We start from the raw sequence: 20,854 nt of genomic DNA, 5'->3' as shown, positions 1-20,854 counted from the left end.
TTTCCAAATTCATAAGTTTCATACAGTAACACTACTATGCCTTTAAACAGCACCCAAACAAAAACACTGCTTCCTTGTTTCTGAACAAAGGGAAATTAAAAAGGAAAAAACAAACAGAATGTTAGGAACAGAACTGACTCCGGTTATGATGTGTTCCAGTAATTACATGCAACTATAAGCGCCATTTAAATCTCCAGCCATTATTGAGGAGACGTGCTTTATGTCCCAGAGATTAACCTACGAAACATCTGTATCAACCCCAGACCAAAGGCAAAACAAAGGAAAAATAGCTTTTTTTCTTTTTTTATGCAACATCTCAATATCTGGTTTCATCTGTGTGTGTTCGTTCTCATGATGAAACGCGAGTCGGGCGGCATCTCAGAATTTGGGTTCGTCAGTGAAGAAAAGTTAAATGCAGCGTTGACACTTGCAACACTTGTGTGCGTTCCAAAAACACATGCCCACTTTTTTTTTTTTTTTTTTGCACACCGGCTCTGCGAACATATGCTAGCAATCTGTCCGTCACACGTTGAAACACACTCAATCTCCTGTGAATATCTTGAAACACACAAGCACACTGTAAGGCCCGGTGGGGCGATGTTGTGAACCATCTGTCATCAGCTTTAACTGAAGTGGAGGAGCTAAACTCGCACACTTGATCTTGCTTCGTAGGTAACATCTGTAGCCTATCACCAGGTTGGTGCAACCGGGGTGGTGGTGATGTGTCGGGGTGATCACACACATGCTCACGCACACACACATACACACACACACACACACACACACACACACACACACACACACACACACACACACACACACACACACACACACACAGAGTCGTGTCACATTGATGCAACAAGGCTTTGCAGACCTGAGAGTCTACTCTCTGAAATGTCCTTCTCCTCCACCTCCTGTTGCTGTTCTGAGGTCAGCCGTCAATCAGGCGCTGTCGCCACAGCCACCTGTCAGGTGTCCCAGCATGCTTTGCAAGTCTTCAGCCATTGCATGCTTGACTGAAGGCTGTCACACACGGCTGAACCCGGAGTCGCTGGCCAGAACACACACACACACACACACACGCACCGACTTCTCACGAGAGAAAACGCCTCGGCACAAACGCACACTGACTATTGGCAGAGCAGATATTTGAAACTGAATGTGTGCAGCTTGACTTTGCTGTATATTTTTCCTTTGATTATGGTGACACTGATCCTTTTTCTTAAGATCTCTGTCTCTGGTTTTTGTTTCTCCGCAGGTGGTGAGAGTTCCAGTGGAGAGCTGCGAGCAGTACACTACTTGTGGGGAGTGCTTGGGCTCCAGAGACCCTCACTGTGGCTGGTGTGTTCTCCACAACGTGTAAGTTCTTCACACACACATTTCCACATATTTCTGCGATGTTATATTTTAGAATGGCACCATATTTCCTGTAACTTGCGTCAACAAAAAGTAAGAATCAGAGGAACTCCTTTTTATGTCCCTCTACAACTTAAATGGTAATTAATTTCATCACACGCAGAAGGAATGAGTTATCTTTGAATAAATTGAGTTAGTTCTAAATAACCAGTCTCTCCTTTTCGACCTTATCCTACTTGGCATATTTCAGTCTGTCCTTCAGTGATTGATCATTTTTGTCATAGTTATTATCACTATAATTGACTTTTTATTTATTTTTGCAATTTACAGAGTGTGTGTTTGTCGAAGCATCAGCTCTGTAAATAAATGTTAGTTCTTGCACTTGACTTTATTTAGACCCTTAGTAGATATAAACTTACATTTGGTAGCTACTGCCTGCTCATGCATACTCTACATGTTTATTAACACTTTGTCTGTCAGACAGACTATTGTTTTTAATGTTAAGTGTTATTTTACTTTGCATTCTCTTTGAAGCATTGTTTCCTAAAACAATTAAAATTTGGTTACAATAACGAAAAATATATTTGGCAAATTTCAGTTCATTGACTTCACCATAGGACAAATATGTTAACAGAAATGCAGATGGAGGAGGTAGTATTTCAGTTTTAGCGTCAGCAGATGAGAGTGAAACAGCAAAACCTTGTTGGGAACCTTAACAAGGGAGATATCTCTAACAAACTCAACCACCTGCTCTAGTTTAAGTCAAACTAAACTTTTTCTCATAATTAGGGTAATCAGATATATAAAGAAAAGTATAAATATCATTCATTTATTTCACCTGCTGATTATGCTGAGAAAGTTGTATTTCAGCCAGAAGGAATATTTTTATGTTGTGATAATCCTGCGTTAATGTAGAAAATGTCTTGACACACAGGGATTTTTTTCCCCCTCAAGTTTTGTAAAGGTTTTATGTTTTTGATTGGTTAAACTCAGTTTTCCAGCTTCTGGTTCAAACACTGTTTGCCTTCGTCTGCGATGAGTCTAATCAATAGCTAGTTAAGCCCCCCACCTCCCAGCTTGACAGTGGTCTCCAACAGGTGGTCTGCAGCTGCTTGTCACATTATGCCTGTGAAATAAATAACGCTGGAGTTCAAGATCCATGTGCTGCGACCTGTCAATATGACAAACGACTTGAAGACTTTACCCTGACTTCAAAAAGGTTAATGTGACCTCCTGTGAGAATCCTTAGCAGATCTCTGCAGATAATAAAAGTTCTGCTACACAAATTAGAAAAATCTGAGTTCAGATGAGTGGGGATTTTGAAAAGGCAATGGTGTCACTTTTTTGTTTTTTTGAATCGTTTCTATTTAAACAGTTTTTTTTCCTAAGATCCTGTGAAAGTGAACACAAGTGGCAGGTTGTACTTTGAACACCCTGTTAAAGCTTTACTGAGGTGCCTCTAAGAGCATAAAACCTTGTAAATCTGTCAGCTGAATAAACCTGTTGTTGAAACACAAATAAAATCACAGCTTGGCCTCCTCTTTGACACCATTGTTTTTCTTTGCTGAGTTTATTTTCGTTGGTGTGAACACAGTTTAGCACACCTGCGGTGCTTCACCTTAAGTGCTGTTGTGGGATTTTGAGCTTGGTCCTGGTTGCTTTAAAGTTTCTGTGCAAGATAGGAACTTTAGCATTTGGATTAATCAGCAGATTGGCTAAATAAACCCTAACACATTGATTAATATGAATAGGAACGTATAGGGCTTTAGTAAAAATGTTCACATGTACACAATTTTTTTCATTTGCATAATGAAATAATGACATTCCTGTTGCAAAACTGAATGGTTTGCAAGCTTTTCTCTTTGCCCTCCCGTGGTAATGGAAAAGTCGTCTTTCAGTGTAATTACAGCTGCAGTACTTTTGGGAATGTCTTTAATAGCTTTGGACATCTACAGACTGTAACGGTTGTCCTTTCTTCCTTGAAAAAATAGCTGGAGATCGGTGAGATCAGGTCTAAATATAAGTTAGTGTCGACTTTGACTGGACCAATACAAACCATCATATTGTAACCCTAGCTGTATGCTGAGGGTAGCTGTGCTACGCTTTGCGGCGTCAAACTTTCAGAACTTCCCTGAAGTAGGTTCATCCATCTTCCCATCGACTCCCTGTCAACATTCTCTGACGTGTTATGGTTTGCGTTAGTTTTCCTCCTGGCAAAGCTTATGGTATGTAATCCAAAAAGTTTGACACCTTTTAGCATGTTTGCCTGTTGACAGTCGCTGCAGCTCCTCCAGAGTGGCCATGGGCCCCTTCTTCTATGATTTATGCTCTCCCAGCTCCGTACAGAGAGAATACACATGGACCAAATGTCAAAATGGGTGTGACTACTTTATCAAAATATGGTATATTAATTTCCCATCTGTTCTGTGTGTGTACCCAGGGGAGGTGGACTGGTTACATATTGTTAAAATCTGCCAGAATGTTAAACCCTATATGGAGAGCCTCGAATGCTTGCCATAAAATCATCTCTCATGTCATTAATTAAACTTACAGCACATATCGCCACCTTTTTCTTTCCTCAAGGCACACACACACACACACGCATGCACACACACCACCTGAGTCCCAGTTCAATAGCTATAACCTTCTACTTTGGGCTCACGTTAACCTTGTGTCCTTTAGTCAGCACATTTATTTCCCACCTTAATATTGCCAAATCTGTGTGAGGCTCTTAATATGGCAACATATTAATAGGTAAATTATTTATAAGCTTTTGTTTTAGCCCTCTGGTGCATTCAGCCACATGTTATTAAAAGTCACAGTGTTCTCAATCAGCAGTGGAATTGGAGGGAAATTAAGACGTTGGCTCGTAGATGCAGGTGTCTCCAGACAAAAGAGCAGACTTCATTTACGGCGTTACACCAGTCCCCATCACATGAGCAGTAAAAAGAAAAGAGGCTCATAATGAGAAAACCTGTCCATACCTTTGTACTGCTCTGCTGTCACCCCACTCTGTGTGTGCGTGTGTGTGTGTGTGTGTGTGTGTGTGTGTGTGTGTGTGTGTGTGTGTGTGTGTGTGTGTGTGTGTGTGTGTGTGTGTGTATGTCAGTGATTCCCTGGGGAGTGGTTGGCGACAGCGTTTTCCCCCTGAGCGAGAGTGAAAGCTAACCAAATGAGGGAACGTGGGGAGCTGCTGTACGGAGCAGGCCAGGCAGTTAGCATTTTTTTCTGCCTGTGTCATGTTGTTAAGGCCTTGCGGAGTGCCACATCAGCACTTTCTTCTCACCACTGGGACCAGTTGTTGTTAGTGCATAGGTGAAGTAAATGCATTATGAATAGCTAATAGCGGGACGACCACAAAAAAACCCGAGGCATATGCTGATTTTTAGCACGATCAGTCGGTTTGTAATAAGGCGGGTGGAGGTTGGAGCGCTGGTGATGTGGGGCAGGCTGGAATTGCATTTTATCGGTCCAAAGAAATGTTGGAGATTGCTTGTATGTCTCCAGAGAAGTTTGATTAAGATGGACCCGCAACATGAAGAGATTCTGGGCGGGGGTGGGGGGGGGAGTAGCTGTCTTTGCACCGTAGGAATTTTTGCACAGATTACACAAGAAATAAAATCATGATATAATGTCCTCTTTATATTTTAATATTCTCCTTTCTTTGGCACTTAGAGCTGCATGTTTATCATATTGATATGGATATTAACATGTTGTTGTAACCTGTCTCTCTTCCTCCTCCTTCCCTTCTCATTTGTCTTCATCATCCTCCATATTTTTTCCTTTCCCTTTTTCCTTTTCCTTTGCATCCTCTCTTCCTAGATGTTCTCGTAAGGACCGCTGTGAACGAGCTTCAGAGCCTCGGAGGTTCGCCTCAGACCAGAGAGAGTGCGTGGAGCTTACGGTTCAGCCAAGAAATATATCTGTCACCATGTCTGAAGTTCAGGTATGTATGCTTTCCATTGGCTCATATCCCAGCTGCGCCTATGTTTTAATCATCAGGCTAAAGTAAAGATGGCACAATAAACATTGGACTCATGCAGATGTTTGCTTTAAAGAAGAGCATTTTCTTCTTACTCCAGGTTCAGATTAACTAAGATGTTTGTTCTCATTGCAGGATCTTTTAATTCAGTAATTTCCCTTATGTTTTATAAATGATGCATTCTATTTCTTTTTTTTTAAATCAAGGTAGATTGAAATTATGTTTTATAAATTATGTTTATAAAACATAATTTCCCTTATGTTTTATAAATGATGCATTCTATTTCTTTTTTTTTAAATCAAGGTAGATGTTAAGATCAGTACTGACATTGAAGATGGAAAAGTGATGCACCAGGCAGTTCTCTTATTTTAGCTGAAAGCTAAAAGACAAGAAAAACAACCAGCAACCAGAGATGAGAACTCAATCCGAGTCTTGATTTGAACTTGGTAGTATAAACAAAGATATAAAACACGAGTTGGACTCCTACTCTGAAGACTTGAGATGTCAGCCAGACTGAAGGTCTGATGTTTGAGTTTCATAAGCAATCTGCATCTCAGTTCAATCAGGGTTAAACTGAGCCCTTATGGAAAACAACATATCTCTGACGGGGAGCTGCATATCTTGCTGTTAAAGGGTGCATTTGATTTTTATTTCAGGGACTTTTATGGATTGTGAGCTTTTGGTAACTCCTAACAATTTCTTTATGTTAGCTGTAGCTCCATAATGATCTTCACTCTGTCTCTTCTCACAATGAGGTCTTGATTAAATGAAATGTCTTCATTTCCAAAATGTATTCCCATCACAAAATAAAGAGCATTTCTGTAATATTCATTCAGAAATGTAACTACTTTGCATCTCATTCTAAATTTTGTAAATTATCAGAACATTTTTAACTGTTTAGACTTTAGTAACGGTTCCAAATGGACATTTAGTGCATAGTTTATATTCTTGAAAATATTTAGATTTGGAGTAAAGGGAAGCCTCCAAACACAATCTAGTGTATTATAAAATAAAGGAAGTGACATATTCAAGCATGGACATTAACATCTGTTAACTAAGTCTTTTCTGTTTTTCTTTAAAATAAAATCACCTTAAGTTTGTCTCAGATATTCTTAACTACTAGAATATTTAATTTACGTAAAGAGAACCCGCCACTCCTGTGGACCAAAACATCCAACAAGGACCGAGTTGATAGCCAGCTAGACGAGTTCCTGACTTTTCGCTGTCTCCATTGATTAAAACACTGCAAACGCCTGTGTGTCTTTAACAGCCCCCATTCTGTCAAAGTCTCCTTAATGTGACCATGTAGGTTTGAGTGATTACTTTCCATCACTTTCCGTCTGCACGATACACATTAACCTCCCAGTATCTGCTACAGACGCGCACACCCATTCACACAAGCTCTCGCTCTTTTATTCCTGTTCCTGTCATGCATATCCCACACCCAAGCCTCACTCCCCTTCTCCACAACTCCCATTAACCCCCATGTCATATCTTATAACAATCCATGTTACGCCATGTCCTTCCATTGATCTTGCGCTGATCGTCTCGCTCGTGCTCTCTCCATAGCTGGTCCTCCAGGCTCGTAATGTGCCCGATCTGTCAGCGGGGGTTAACTGCTCCTTCGAGGACTACGTGGAGACGGAGGGACGGATTCAGGGAGGACATATCTTTTGCTTGTCTCCTTCTGCAAGGGACATCGCCCCCATCACCAGGAACAAAGGTTAGGACTTGAAAAGTCGATGAGTGTGAAGTCATTGGGTGGTGAGGTCACTGGGGTAGCCAGGGTGTGGTCAGGGTTAGGTGGAGATGCAGCTATGTCTCGATGACATTTCTGCATGTTGATTTATGGATCATATTTGTGTCTTTTATGCCATTCTTTTATTAGGCCTTTTACTACCATGATATAATGTTCATTAAAGCTAAACTGTCAAGATGCAATAATTAGATTTTTTTATTTTATTTTAGAACTACACAGTAAGAAGCTATAAGAACAAGATTCTGAATATTTTTTTGAGCATTCTTGCAGTGAAAGCTCACTAAATTGTTATATTAGTACCAAAAACTACATCTCCATGTTACATTAAATATTAGCGCGGTTATTTCCGCTAACGTTACTAAAACAGCAGCACCTGTATTTATTCTCCAAGGATCGTAGATCATTAGCTTAACTATGAGATTTCCAAAAAGCTGCCAACTTTCCCAAATCCAGCAAAGGGATAAGACAGAACAACTTTTGCTGGTCTCTCTCACAGACATGTCTCTAGATGTCGAAGAAAATTCAAGTTGCATCTAAATAGCTTCTTGGTTCCGTTATCTCCTTCTGACTGAAAATGGCTAACTTTGACGAATCTACACTGAAGGCTGTTGAAGTACTTGGGTGGGGTGTGTTCACTGTGAAAACATCAGATTAGTACAAATTCTGTCTTGGTCACTGATGGAGGCCACCACCCAGTTTCTGAATGCATCTCTGCTGATGCGTCTTCTCATAAATTTGTGTTTGCTTAATGGAGAGTGTTAAATTAATCTGAACAGCTGCTACAGACTACTCTTTATTAGAAGTTCTTGTTAGCACAAATATGCTTTCCTTTTCCCTCACAGAAGAACAAACTATTCTACATTCTTGTACTGAAAATAGAAATGCTTTTGAATTCCTTACGTCAGTCTCAATTTGGCCTTCTTTGTGTCTAAGTGAATGCTTTTCCTTGGTAACTTCTTTTCAAAGCAGCAACTTCAGTGTGGTTTGCCATCGCAGATAAAAATATCCTCATCTTTGTTTTTTTTATTCATGGGAATTATGCACTGGTTTCATGTCCAATTTTGTCACACTAACGGAAGTTTAATCTTGCATCGTTTTCATATTCAAAGCACTAAAAAACATGTCAGACTGTGTGCTTCGGGATTCTTGAAAGAGACAACTCGGAAGTTGTTCAGCCCATTATGTCCTGTTAGGAGCACTCATCATTACTGGCATCCGAATGCAAATTGGAGCTATTTTTAAAGTTACCCCTGGATCGGTGCTGAATTATATAAAATGATGCCCCAACCTTTTTTTGTTGTTGTTCTTATATGATTTTGTGACTGTTTATCAAGAAAAGTTAAATTACAGACAAAATCTTGAGAGAGAGAACAGTGTAGTTTCTAATATATTTACATTTGGATGCCATGCAGGTGACAAGCGGGTGGTGAAGCTCTTCCTGAAGTCCAAAGAGACGGGCAAAAAGTTTGCCAGCGTCGACTTTGTCTTCTACAACTGCAGCGTCCACCAATCGTAAGTGAGAATGTTTAAATCATCTTATCAAATATCAATGATGTTCGTGTACGTGGATCATAATTGCCTTGAAAAAGCTATAGTGTCAAGCCACTTCTGAACCAGAGAGAACATCGTTTTAGCATTCTGCTGATGAGCTTCATGGGGATCCTGATTTAATTTTTCCAGAAAATCCGTATCACATATTTGCTGTGTTCCCTACATGATTCACACCAGACGGCAATAAATGTCTGAGGCCTTTTGAAATAGTTTCACCCAGGACCTAATTTACTAACTAGGCCACCTAGGAAGGAAATTGGTTGCACTGAACTCCTACGAAGTGTGGGAAAGTTTGTTTTCTTTCTTTATTCTGAAAGTTTGTCCTTTTGCCTTTGGGTACTTGTACGCCCTGTCTTGTCCTTCTTCCCTCTTTTCTTTCTCTCATCTTTTCTTCTTATGCAGCATTGCGTACTTGGTTTCAGTAACCTTTCCTCCTTTCTTCCTCACCTTCTTCTCTCCGTCATTTCTTTCTTGTCTTTCCGTTTGTCCTTGGTTGCTTTGCTCCTTTCTGGCTTGCATCCTTGCTTCCTTCATTGTGTCTTTACTTTCTTGTTTCACTGTATCCATTTTTCTTTCCTTTCCTCTGTAAAAAGCTAAATTACATTAATATTAGCGGTTGTAACATGAAAAAGAAAACCAGTGATTGCTGTGGCTTCTTTTCCTCCTGTTCTTCCTCTTGTCTGCCTCTGAGTCGTCTCATGTCACACATGATGAGACATATACACGCACACATGCACACGCACACAATTCCACCTTTTTCGACCCCCACTGGAGGCTAGTGTTACAGTCGAAGTGAAAAATCAAATGTGCCGTACATGTGAAACATTTTAGTTTCAAGATGGAAATTAAATGCTTTTTATCATGACCGACAACAGCCTAATGATTCCTCAATGATTTATTTATTACACTGTGGTCTATTGTAATTCCTCTCAGTAACGCACTCTGATCTTAATTTTAAAAAGTAGACTGGGCTTTTTGACTTTATAAATTTGCTGTATTGCACTTATTCACATTGAAAACAAAAATTGCTGCAATGCTCAGTATTTGCAAATAAAACCTTGTGCCCTTTTAATAAACTTTACCAGCTTAACATGCCCTTAATTCGGTGCCTTTTTAAATCCGCCACCCGTACAGCCACACCCCTGGGCCAGTCCCCACCATGGTAAATGAATCCTCCAGTTCCCCGACCCCACCCCACACAATACTGTCCCTCCCGTCAATCCGTGGCTGATCCAGGGCAGGCAGAAACGTCTGGTGGGGTATTAGCCCTGGGGCAGCAGATGGCTCACAGGCCCCTCGGGTGCAGGCAGGACTCCGCTCTAGCTCCCCCCCCGGCTGGATACTGGATGAGCCTCCTTCGAGGATTGTCCACAAACACACAGCGGCGTAGACACATGCATGCACAACCACACCTTTCCCCACTGTGTCACTTAGCGCTAACTGGTGCTGTGGATGTCTTAGACACCTAATCTGTTATTGTGACCTTTAACCCAGTCGCCCCACTTCCCCACTCTTGCAGACAAATCCTTTGCCTCAGAAAGATGATTAGCTCAGCTGGTTAAGGGTGTGGTGGTTTATGGTGTCAGATCATCTTTAAATGATCTCCCACGAGGACCTCAGTGTGTTTGCTCTACCTCTTGAATACTTCAAGTCATCTGGAGTACCTTGCATATCTGATGGAAACCCTATGGTTGTATATTCCCAATTGTTAGGAGAGAAATCATATAAAAGCAATAAAGTTGCACTGGATGTTTTCCCCAATTGCCTTAAATTCTCACTAACAATAAAGAAGCGTAGAGGAACCAATGCAGCAAAGAGAGTTGCCCATTAGAAGTTATTCCCCCAATGAACTCTGATATTATCTGCTCTCTGTGCTGATCTAATGCAACCTTTGAGTGATGTAATGGACGTGTTTAATGAAGTTACAGACAGGCCACGTCGTGTCTTCTCCAGTAACTCTGATGGTGAAGCGAGATGCAGCGATAAGAAGCCCATTTGGAGCTGGCACTCTGTCCTGCGTGCATACAGAGGCTGGCAGGCCTTCGAAGTGTGGAGTCTGATGAGATCAGACTGGTAATGTTATTGCCATAATGGCTGCATGGCCACATGCGCCGCTTTGTTTTCTAGAATGTGCCGTTATTCCTGACAGAGCTAAGGTTACACTTAAAGCAATTATTCTCAAAACACTGAAGACGTTTACTTTGTGAAGGAGAAGTCCTCCTTGAAAAGGTGTTAAAACACTAATTCTGAAAATGGAGCTGAAGATTTTATCAGGGATGGGCCGGTAGGAGTTTTCAGTCATAATATGACCTTGAGTGAGGTCATGAGCTCAAAATTTGAAACCAATGCACAGCATCCACTTGCTTCTAATAAACGGATAACCAACAGTATCAATTGGTGCTTTTAACACACACCGTTCATATTGGTCTGAGGTGAACCATGGCAGAACAAATTAACCTACTCCAGCTGTTTCCCAGTCTGACCATTGCTGTCCTGCACAATTCCACTTGATTCTCATCTCCCTTCAGTGTTCCGTCTGGAATTTCTTCCATTGAGCTAGATTTCTTTGGTTGAATTTTATGAGGAGGAACGTATAAGACAATTTTTTGCTGGCAAAAATATTGTTTGGCTCAACACTTCTCTCTTCACAGTGGAGGATAGTTGTTTACAGCGCATTCAACTGTAAACTTCATAGCTGACGCATTACGTATATCATGACCAAACCTTGGTGATTGGGTAATGTTAAATCCAATCATTTAAAACTTTAACATAGTTCAGGCCTTCAGTCAGCGATAGTTTCTCAATATCCAGAGGTCCAGACCTTCTGCATGAATCAAATCATTTAAAACAATTGGCTGGTTTGCACCAGGCTAGCTGTATCCAGCTACATCTCCAAAAATTCTGGCGATCTAAATGAGAAGTTTTAATATTTTTGTCACATATTGTAGAAAGTGAAATGTTTCCAAACATTTTAATTTGTTTTTTGATAACTTATGACACCTTTGTGTCTTCCAGTGCTGCACGATTGTGTGAGCACCTTGCTCTTGGACTTTAAATGATCAGGATGGTAGAAACATTTTTGCTGTTCTTGAAACTATGACCTTTTTAAAGTTTTGGTATACCTCAAGACTGGAAAGCATCAATTCCCTGTGTGTCATCAATCTTTAATGTTGAGTACAGTGCAGATTTTTCTGATGCCCAATCCCTGGGTCCTCCTGAGCACATGCCCCTCCTCATTATTTACTCAGTAGATTACATCGTGGCCCTGCTCCCTTAAAAATGCCATAAATTTGCATAGTTGTATTAATCTAATTAGATTCCCCAGAGTTTAAGTTTGAGGGTTGCTGAGATTGAAATAGAAAATCACCCACGGCCATGATTACTGCTTAATTAAATATTTCCATATGGTTTTTTTTTTTTTTTCATTCCACATCCTCATGGTTAATAAAGATGGAGAGTCTGGAAATGATTTGAAGCTTAAGCGTATGCATGAGGTCATATGAACCTCCTGCCCTCACTGTGGTCAGTTTGGACAGAGATTAGATCATTTCTGAATCTGTGTGATGTAGTGGACCCCAGGACAACTTAATTCAAAGATCAGCTTTTTAGTAGAAAGGTATTTGAAAAGATGAGTTTAAAAAAAGACTTAAGAAGTATTAATTTTCTTCCAAGCTGAACTCATACATGCAGTAAAACCATTTGTTTTGCATGAATATTGAGTCCTATTTTTTTTTTTTTTTTTTTCTTGTCAGTTTTTAAGAGATCTAGGAATCAAATTGATTGACAATTCCTCAGAGGAGTTAAATAATTCAACTCCTCGCCTTTGAAATGAAGAGCAGCCAATAAGCAGCTTGCCCAAGTGCAGGAGAGTCAGACATGCCTCACTGGAGGACGGCTTGTATTTAGCCTTTCAAACTGACCAAGCAGACACTCGAGCAGGGAATCGGCCTATTGTGTTTGGCCTTGAAGAAACACTGCTAGTGTATCTCGATTAGCATCTGAATATGAAAGGCTTAAATTAACAATGCTAGCGTGGGTATACAGGGGAGCATGTCTCCAGCTGCTCAAAGCCTCCGACTGGCTGCAGGCGACGGTAAAGGACATGAAGGCGCAATAAGGCGTTGCTGGGGGGTCTGGAAAATAGAACCTGCCCTTGATAAAGAGAATCAAACACCCTCCAATGGCGCTAGGTGGGCTTTTTGTGACGAGGGGGTGCGCCCGGCCTGTAATAGAGACTTTGAGATCCAACAGCAGCTCGTGACAGGGAGCGCAGCAATCGAAGAGTGAGCTGCGGGGGGTTGCTGCCGCTGGCCTCGGATTGGACGCATAATGGAACCTTCTTTTATTCGAAAGTTCATGCTTATAAAAGTAGAAAGAAACACAGGCAGTTACCTGCTGATATTTTTCTCATTATTTCAAAGTCGCTGCTAGACTAACAAGCTTGATTTGACATGAATAAAAGATGTAAGCTTGGATAAAAATGGTTATTATTAGGGTAATGCGGCAGATGTGATGACTGATGTGGGCCGCTAACTATACATTGTGCTGTTCGCTGTTTGACTCGAGTTTCCTGCTGCGTTAAGGTGATGTTGAAGTGTATTTTGATGAACGTTGAGCCGCTGAACCAAACTCTTTGACATTCAGAATTGTGATCGTTTCTGTTTGAACAGACACTTACAAGCATTACAATGAGCCCAGCTAACTTGGCTGATGTTCATTTGTTTCGCCTCAGTAATATGTAAGGGTTTAACAACGCTTGCTCCTCAAGAGCTGTGTTGTCATTTTAGTGACGCTGTTGTCTTTCTCGGTTACTTTTCAAAAACGCAACTTCCAACAAATCCAGTAATTTATTCAGGTGTAATTGGAGACTCTGAGTAATTGCACATTGCACTAAGTGGTAAAGTAAAATACAGATAAAAAAAAAGTGAAGCATGTTCCTTTGGGGTAATTTTTTAAAATTGCTTTCTGAATATTTAATTGTATTTTCTAGAAAGCTAAGTATCCTTTTTTTGTTATACCTAGTCCATTCTGATCACAATTTTACTGCAACTTGGGTTTTAGATGATATGTACGAGTACATAATTCAGTCGGGGCTTGGACTAGATGGTGCCAATGTTGCCAACTTTACCCTATTGCTGCATTTAGACAGTTTTCTGACCCCATAGTAACTATTTTTCAAAAAAAGCAATAAGTGATGGGTCTAGTCACTTTTCCTGGTGTTAATGGAGCCTCTTTGTGACTCTGATGTGACAGAAAATATTGTTCTCTCAAGCAGCATCCACTGTGCTCCTCTCCCAAAACACTTCCAGGCAGTCCAGTCCTCCCAGCTGCAGGATGTGTTCATGCCCTCTTCATCCAGACTGTAAATAAATAATACATGCTTAACGCCTCTACTCACAGCCATTGTTAGATGTAAATACAAAACTGCCTTTGTCTTAAATACCTACGCCCAAACAGCCTTATTGTGTCAAAGCTTTGTTGTTGTAGTTTGACGTACTTCTCTGCATCTGCATCTGTTGCTTTTTGACATAGTTAAGTGGTTAAAGTGCATATGGAAAAAAAAAGTTTGATCACAAACTTCCTTTGGGTTACTTAGTCTGGACATGGTTCATCTCACTTAAAGTGCAGATTACACTTACTTTAATTATTTAAATTACCGTATTTTCCGCACTATAAGGCGCACCGGATTATAATGCACACCTTCAATGAATGGCCTATTTTAAAACTTTTTTCATTTAAAAGGCGCACCGCATTATAAGGCGCATAGAATAGACGCTACAGTAGAGGCTGGAGTTATGTTATGCATCCACTAGATGGAGCTGCACTAAAGTGAATGTCAACAAAACAGTCCGACTCCAGTCGGCGAGGAGAGCCTTTGGCGACTGGGCCGGGGCGTGGCCGGACGATGGCCACCCTTCTCCGTTCACGCACAGCATGTTGCATGTTGGTGGAGAACGTGGTGCTAAATGACCTGCAGACGACCTGATTATAGACGGTCGGTAGGGAGATGGGTCAGTCAAACTTTATTAACAAACCAGCGTTCTGACAACTATCCCAGGATGCACCGCGCGCTTCTTCTACTACTGGTGAAAATGAAGTCGGCGGCTGCTTACCGTAGTTGCTAGACCTGTTGTGGCTCAATATTGGTCCATATATAAGGCGCACTGTTGGCTTTTGAGGGAATTGAAGGTTTTTAGGTGCGCCTTATGGTGCAGAAAATACGGTACCCAAATTACATTATAACGCGTAGCCATTTGTAGGACAGCCAAATATCTCTTTTTCTCTGAGTGAGGAATGTCCCACTACACTGATGGGATGCTGCAGGACAAATCCAACTTTGTCAAGAAATTTTGTATAGTTTGATTTCCTAAGGATCTCAGTACATCCCTAGTAATGTTCCGATTTGTCCTGTATCGACCAGCCATCTGCGGATTCTCATCTGTTCTTCCCAGGACAGATCACCAGACTAAAATCCAGGCTCTGACTTTAAATCTGAGCGCCGCATGCTAACCCAGTGTAGCCTAATCGCTTTCCCTCCATTTGTTGGCAACGTTGACAAATCTCCTCTTTGCTCTCGTGTGGTATTAAGAGGCCTGTTATTTCCTTAGCTGCACATCTTTTATTCTAAATGGACAGCTTCTGTCAGCACAATGCTAAATTGGTCAATTAAAGCGGCAGTGGGATTGAATTAAGCTCCAGCCTCTGATCTCGTTCAAAAGGAGGGGGTTTCTGGGGTGGAAATGATCACTTAAAGTGTGCACCTAACAAACGAGCGGCCCTAATTGATCCAAATGAATCCACGTCAGGGTTTGATGGATTCATACGTGGGCTCCATCTCAGAGCTCAAGAGTTAAAGCCCTCATTTTTCATGCGGATAAAGGAAAAGAGGAAAGCTGGCATTTTACATAGGGTTAAAACATACTCCAGAGCTTGTCAGGAGGGCGGGTGTGCGTTTTGTCGCTCCAGACAGATCCACACAAATCTACACTTGGCAGATGTGGTGAAACACAAAGCAACCTGCTTACTATCTTAGCTTTATTAAATGCAGTATTTCATTGTTACCCAAGAAACCATGTGCTGACACAAATCCCTAGCTAAATAAGGCACAGAGATGAAACCCTAAAACTGTGCTTTAGTAAATTGCTCTTTAGTAAGCTTTGCAATGGCATGAGGCTGTTTTATTTGCTAACAAGTAATGGTTTTATTAGAGTATGCTGCGCACTTAGAATTTCTCTCCGCTTATTTGAGAAACTGCATGCATAAACCTTTATGACTCTCCTCCTTCGGTTTTCTTTAGATATGAGAGCGCACATATAGATTCATAATCATCTTCAGATATCCAAGCTTATGTTTCATCTGTCTCCCATGGGACCGCCACCTCTCCACCTCCTCTCTCTCACGATACCTGGTATATACACCTCTGTAAGGGAAATCCACCTGCTTTTGATGTCTCTCTCTCTCTTTGCCTCTCTCCTTTCTCTCGTCTTTCTCTTTCTGCCGGTCTATCGGCACCTCGCCTCTGCCAAAGCAGGTGAATTAAAAACGGTAGAGGGCTCTTAGCCCCTTGGATGAAAGAGAGCTTAGAGAAAGAACAGGGGGGATGTGTGGGACAAAGCAAATGGAGGGGGGTATGTGAACAGAGAGCCTAGTAGAGATGGTGAAACATATGGGAAGGTTCACCACTGAGCGGATAAAAAGAACGTAACAAGAGAGTAACAGTATGCAGAGAGTCGGGGATGGTGCTTGGAGAGGTCTATGAATGTGCAGAAGGTGAAAGCAATGGGAGGTTCAAGCGAGCGGATGAATGAAAGGGATGTTAAGGCAGGCTTTAAGTCTAAAGATGGGGGGATGAAAGGTGGAAAGGACAGAACCATTTTACAGGCTGAACAAATGTCGAAAAAAGATGAGTGAAAAAGATATTTAGGCAGATAGTCTGTTGGGAGATGGTCGAGGCAGGCAACCAGCTGGTAGGAGATTCCCACGGTAAAATAACCCTGAGTAGAAATAACCCGGTTTCTACATTTTTGTTTGCACTTAAAAAATGTGAAGTGTACACTGTGTCACATAGGCTGCCTAATGGCCAATTCCTCATCCAGTGTGCCTCTTTGCCTTTAAGAACTACAGAAATGTGAATATTTACATATTTACCCTCTAAGTCATCACAGTATGTTTTTGTGACCATAAATAGCTCAATGAAGCTCTGGTGACTCTGGTACTTTCCTTGGTATCTTTGTAAAATAACCTCAGATTGTAAGAACACATTTTAGTCATTTTAAAACTTTCTAGATCCTTCTACACCTTATTTGTCCATGCTTATGATTTTTAAAAGCGCAATTTGTTAATGCCACCATTTTTCCACCTGTCATAGTTTTAAAATTCTACAAATGTTTTGCAAAAATGAATTACTTCTGTCTAGATTTAACATGAAGGTGCAATAAGCTGTCAAAAAAAAGCAACAGACTCTGCTAACTACCTCCATGATCTCCTCCAATCTCCATTTACAGCTGCCTTTCCTGTGTGAATGGCTCCTTCCCATGCCACTGGTGCAAGTACCGCCACATGTGCACCCAAAACGCCAACGATTGCTCTTTCCAGGAGGGACGTGTCAACGATTCTGAGGTAAGACCACCTCCCCCCAGCCCCAATGCTTTGCCACAGTCAGCATGGCTGTCATTGCAGCAGCACACATTTGTTTTTTTGCTACTTCTTTAAAAAAAAAAAAAGATACCTGAAAAAATTGACCATTTACTCCAAAATGTGCAAGTATTAAATATATCACATTCACATAGCTGCCATGTTTGTACACCTGCAGGAACAAACACACATAGCAACATGAGTTGAGATATTAGTTCATCTGCACCTCTATCCTGTGTGCCTTTTTGCCTCTGGGGTTTCCTCCCCTCGTCCTGCTGTGTGTCTGCTGTCTGTATGTGTAATATTGGCTTTTGGCACAGTGACAACAGCTTGTGTACTGTGCAGCAATAATTCTGTCGTGGCCCATAAGGCCATAAACAGGCTGGGATGAATGACTTTCTATGGAAATACTGCCTTGTTCTTACAAAGCCAAATGCTGCATTAGCATAAAAGCTAATATTAATCGTGCCAAGTGGCAGTGACTGCAGGCGTCATGTAAGGCATATCAAGCATTTGTCAAGTCCTGTTGAACATGCAGGGCTGGACATCAACCTCCGTGGGGTTTTATGCTGCTGTTCTTTATTGACACCCTCAGCAGAGGTGGATGCAAATTTAACAGATGTTATGAAATCCATGTCTCCAAAATGGACTTAAGGAATCAGTATTACTCCCAGGTGATGGTTATACCGGTGCTTTATCCATCTCAGGGGGTACACACAATTAGGACTGTTCATCCCTCACTCTTTATGTTTCTGGTCCAGGTCTCTGTGTTATCTACATGCAGATTAAAGCCTCCCCTCCGTCACTTGTCGGCAGAGTCTGAATAACTGGCCTTTATTAATTGCTCTGCCTTATAACGTATTGCTTTCCTCTTTATCTGCTTTCCCAACCAAAGCTGTAGCTGAATCCTAAACGCAAGCTTGCTAAACGACGGCTTCTGTGCCCAGTAATGGACGAGACGAAGGGCCCAGGTTCATGGCTCAAGGGGTCGGAGTTGTTGGATTAGAGTGCTGATTTGGAAAGAGCTGGTTAGCAGGTTCTGAACCGAGTGGAGTCAGCAGCACATGCATAAACACAGGCCTCCTTCTTTTTTTTTTGTCTTGCATCTTTCCTCCCTTGTGTTTTTTCCTTTCTTTTCTGCTTTTCTCCCTTTGCTATCTTACTAATTTATTTTTTATTTTTCGACTTTCCTTTATCATTTTCTTGCCATTTTTCCTCCCTTTCTTTCTTTGTTTATTTTTTTTTTTTTTTTTTACATAAAAATATTTAGGAACTCTAAATAGGAAATATGCTATCACTGCTTTTCATCTTTCTATAATAATACCATCTCTGTTCATTCGTCTGCAGGACTTCAGATTAGAGGGGTGTGGTGGGGTTAGGCTCACAACAATGCGCACATCAAAATTGTGTTGTTGGCTTTTGATCTGCAGTTTTTTATAAAGTGTCAGCTTGCCTTAACCAGTTTTAAATTAAGAGCTTCAGGCTTCTTGTTATCTGCTGAAAGCCTCGCTCTCTCTCACTGTGGAAAAAAAAAATACAGAGACATCGACAGGTAACATGGATTAAATGTCTGTTTTCCAGGATATCGGGTATTCTAACAAAGATATTTCTTCTGCAAAAAAAGTATAAAGTCATCATATCAATGCAGAGAAATTAATAAAAACATTGAAGAAGAGATTGAAGACCACAGACCACTGATCCGATAGTCCATCATTTCACATACCTACTATGCTTTGTGTTTTTCATGCACAAAAGTGTAAACAACCTTACAATAACCTGCATACACACACACACACTCACGCATGCACCAAGTCATTTATCATCCTTCTCTTAGCTGCCATATCCATTAGTTCTGCCCTCAGTGCCCCAACAAGAAATGTTATTCCTGAAGGCTTGGCTTATCCCCTTCCTCCTCCTGCTTCTCTCCAGCTCCTCTCCAGGGCAGACCCCGTCTCTCCCCACCTCATCCTTCACCACTTTGATGCTCCGTCACCTCATCTTTTTCTCATTCTTTTTCCTCTCTATGTCCCATTCTCTGTTTTTTTTAATGTATTTATATTGTGAAGGAAAGGACAAATTGAACAGAAATGTCTCTCTTAGCACTCTCTCTCTCCCTCTCTCTCTCTCCCTCTCCTGAAAGCAGACATTCCACTCAGACCTTTACCGCTCTCATCTGCAGATGAAAACAGTCGATTGGGTGGGATGAGGCTCATTGTCGGGTTGTGATCAAAGGCCAGACAGAGCGTTCAGTTGAGGGATGAATGCTCCTCCCGTATCACTCTTTGGTCTGACTGGTGTTGGACCAACCAGACAGAACAGTTGAGATGAAAGCATGAAGCCAGCGGATGAATTATGAACGTGATCAGCCTTTGTTCTCTGTCTGCTTTGCTTTTATTCACACATTCGCTTACAAGAATTGCTGCTCGAAATAATACACGATTTTAGTGTAAATATTAGAAATACAAAAGTATCGCATCCAAAAGGTCTTTGTTGTGGCTGTTCTGTACTCTTAAATCATCTTTTTTTTTTATGTATGCTTTTTTAAAATTGCTTATGTATTGCTGATTTGCATCCCCCCGCTCTGCCACTAGAACAGTAATAATAATAATAAGGGGTTATTTATGTTTTTGTAAATAGACTTTGTCTAAAGAGGGAGGGAAACAGTGGGAAAGTCGTGGCTTGACAGAGTAAGCGGGGAGAAAATATGTATAATGAGTGACATTTTCAAATCAAATATGCATGAATCAACAAAGCCTCCAAACAGCACAACAAACAAATTCTTGAATTAAGGAGCAACGAGGCGGAAAATTGCAAGAGAGGAATTAAAGTTACTTTTATCATAAAAACAAAAAAGCCAGAGGGAGTCTTAAGGAAGAGAATGAAGCGCTGCAACCTGTTGATCCATTTATTTCCTCCCATAGTTTCCTTTTCTTCTCTTTACCTTCTTTTTATGGCTTTGTTCCTTGATTGCTATCTCGTACTCAACTTTTCCCCTCTTTTCAACCCTGGCATTTTATCTGAGCCAACGTCTTGATGAGTGCCAGGCAAAGTTCAGCCCGGCTGGGCTCAGCTATCCTAAGACATGCTTACGTGTTTGTTTTGCTGAAATGCGAGGCTCAGTCTTACTTGAGCAATCAAGGCGCCGGATAACTTGATTGAGAATTGTAATGAAGGCAGCATCCTTTTTTTCTTCTTCTCTCCTGCACCTCCATTGTCACTCTGTGCTATCCTTTGTGTTATCGATAGAGTTTGGTTTAACGCACAGAAAATACGTTTGGTTGTTTTTTTTTTGTTTGTTTTTTTACAGATTTTTATGGAAAATGTGATCGTCTTGCTACATTTCCTTTTTCTTTAAAACATATCCTTTTTATTGTACTACGGTATGTTACATGGAAATAACTATATGAGCTTTCGAAAAAAAAATGGTTGAATTTAAAAATTATTTTCTATTTCTTCCCCTATTATTTCACATTACATTTGAACTTATAACATAATTCTGGATTCTTTATTTTTTTTATTCCGCTTTATTTTTGGCTTTCTTCCCTTTCCCTTTTTCCCTCTTTTAAGTCGCC

General features: G+C 40.9%; 1 protein-coding gene across 4 annotated transcripts in view; it reads left to right on the top strand.

Moving 5' to 3' along the window:
• Positions 1-20,854, top strand: part of plxna1b (plexin A1b) — a 211,239-nt gene that overhangs the window by 100,790 nt on the left and 89,595 nt on the right. For all 4 annotated transcript variants that reach the window (XM_014993939.2, XM_014993937.2, XM_014993941.2 and 1 more), the window contains exons 5-9: positions 1,259-1,359; positions 5,179-5,302; positions 6,908-7,061; positions 8,510-8,609; positions 17,153-17,267. In XM_014993939.2, coding sequence (XP_014849425.2) covers positions 1,259-1,359; positions 5,179-5,302; positions 6,908-7,061; positions 8,510-8,609; positions 17,153-17,267 — 594 coding nt within the window. The remainder of the gene's footprint in view (positions 1-1,258; positions 1,360-5,178; positions 5,303-6,907; positions 7,062-8,509; positions 8,610-17,152; positions 17,268-20,854) is intronic.

The sequence above is a fragment of the Poecilia mexicana genome, unplaced genomic scaffold (genome assembly GCF_051168715.1).
Source record: "Poecilia mexicana isolate PSO_F unplaced genomic scaffold, ASM5116871v1 scaffold_5, whole genome shotgun sequence".
NCBI lineage: Eukaryota > Metazoa > Chordata > Actinopteri > Cyprinodontiformes > Poeciliidae > Poecilia > Poecilia mexicana.
The sequence above is the reverse complement of the archived record's forward strand: the minus strand, read 5'-3'. Positions and strand labels throughout refer to the sequence as shown.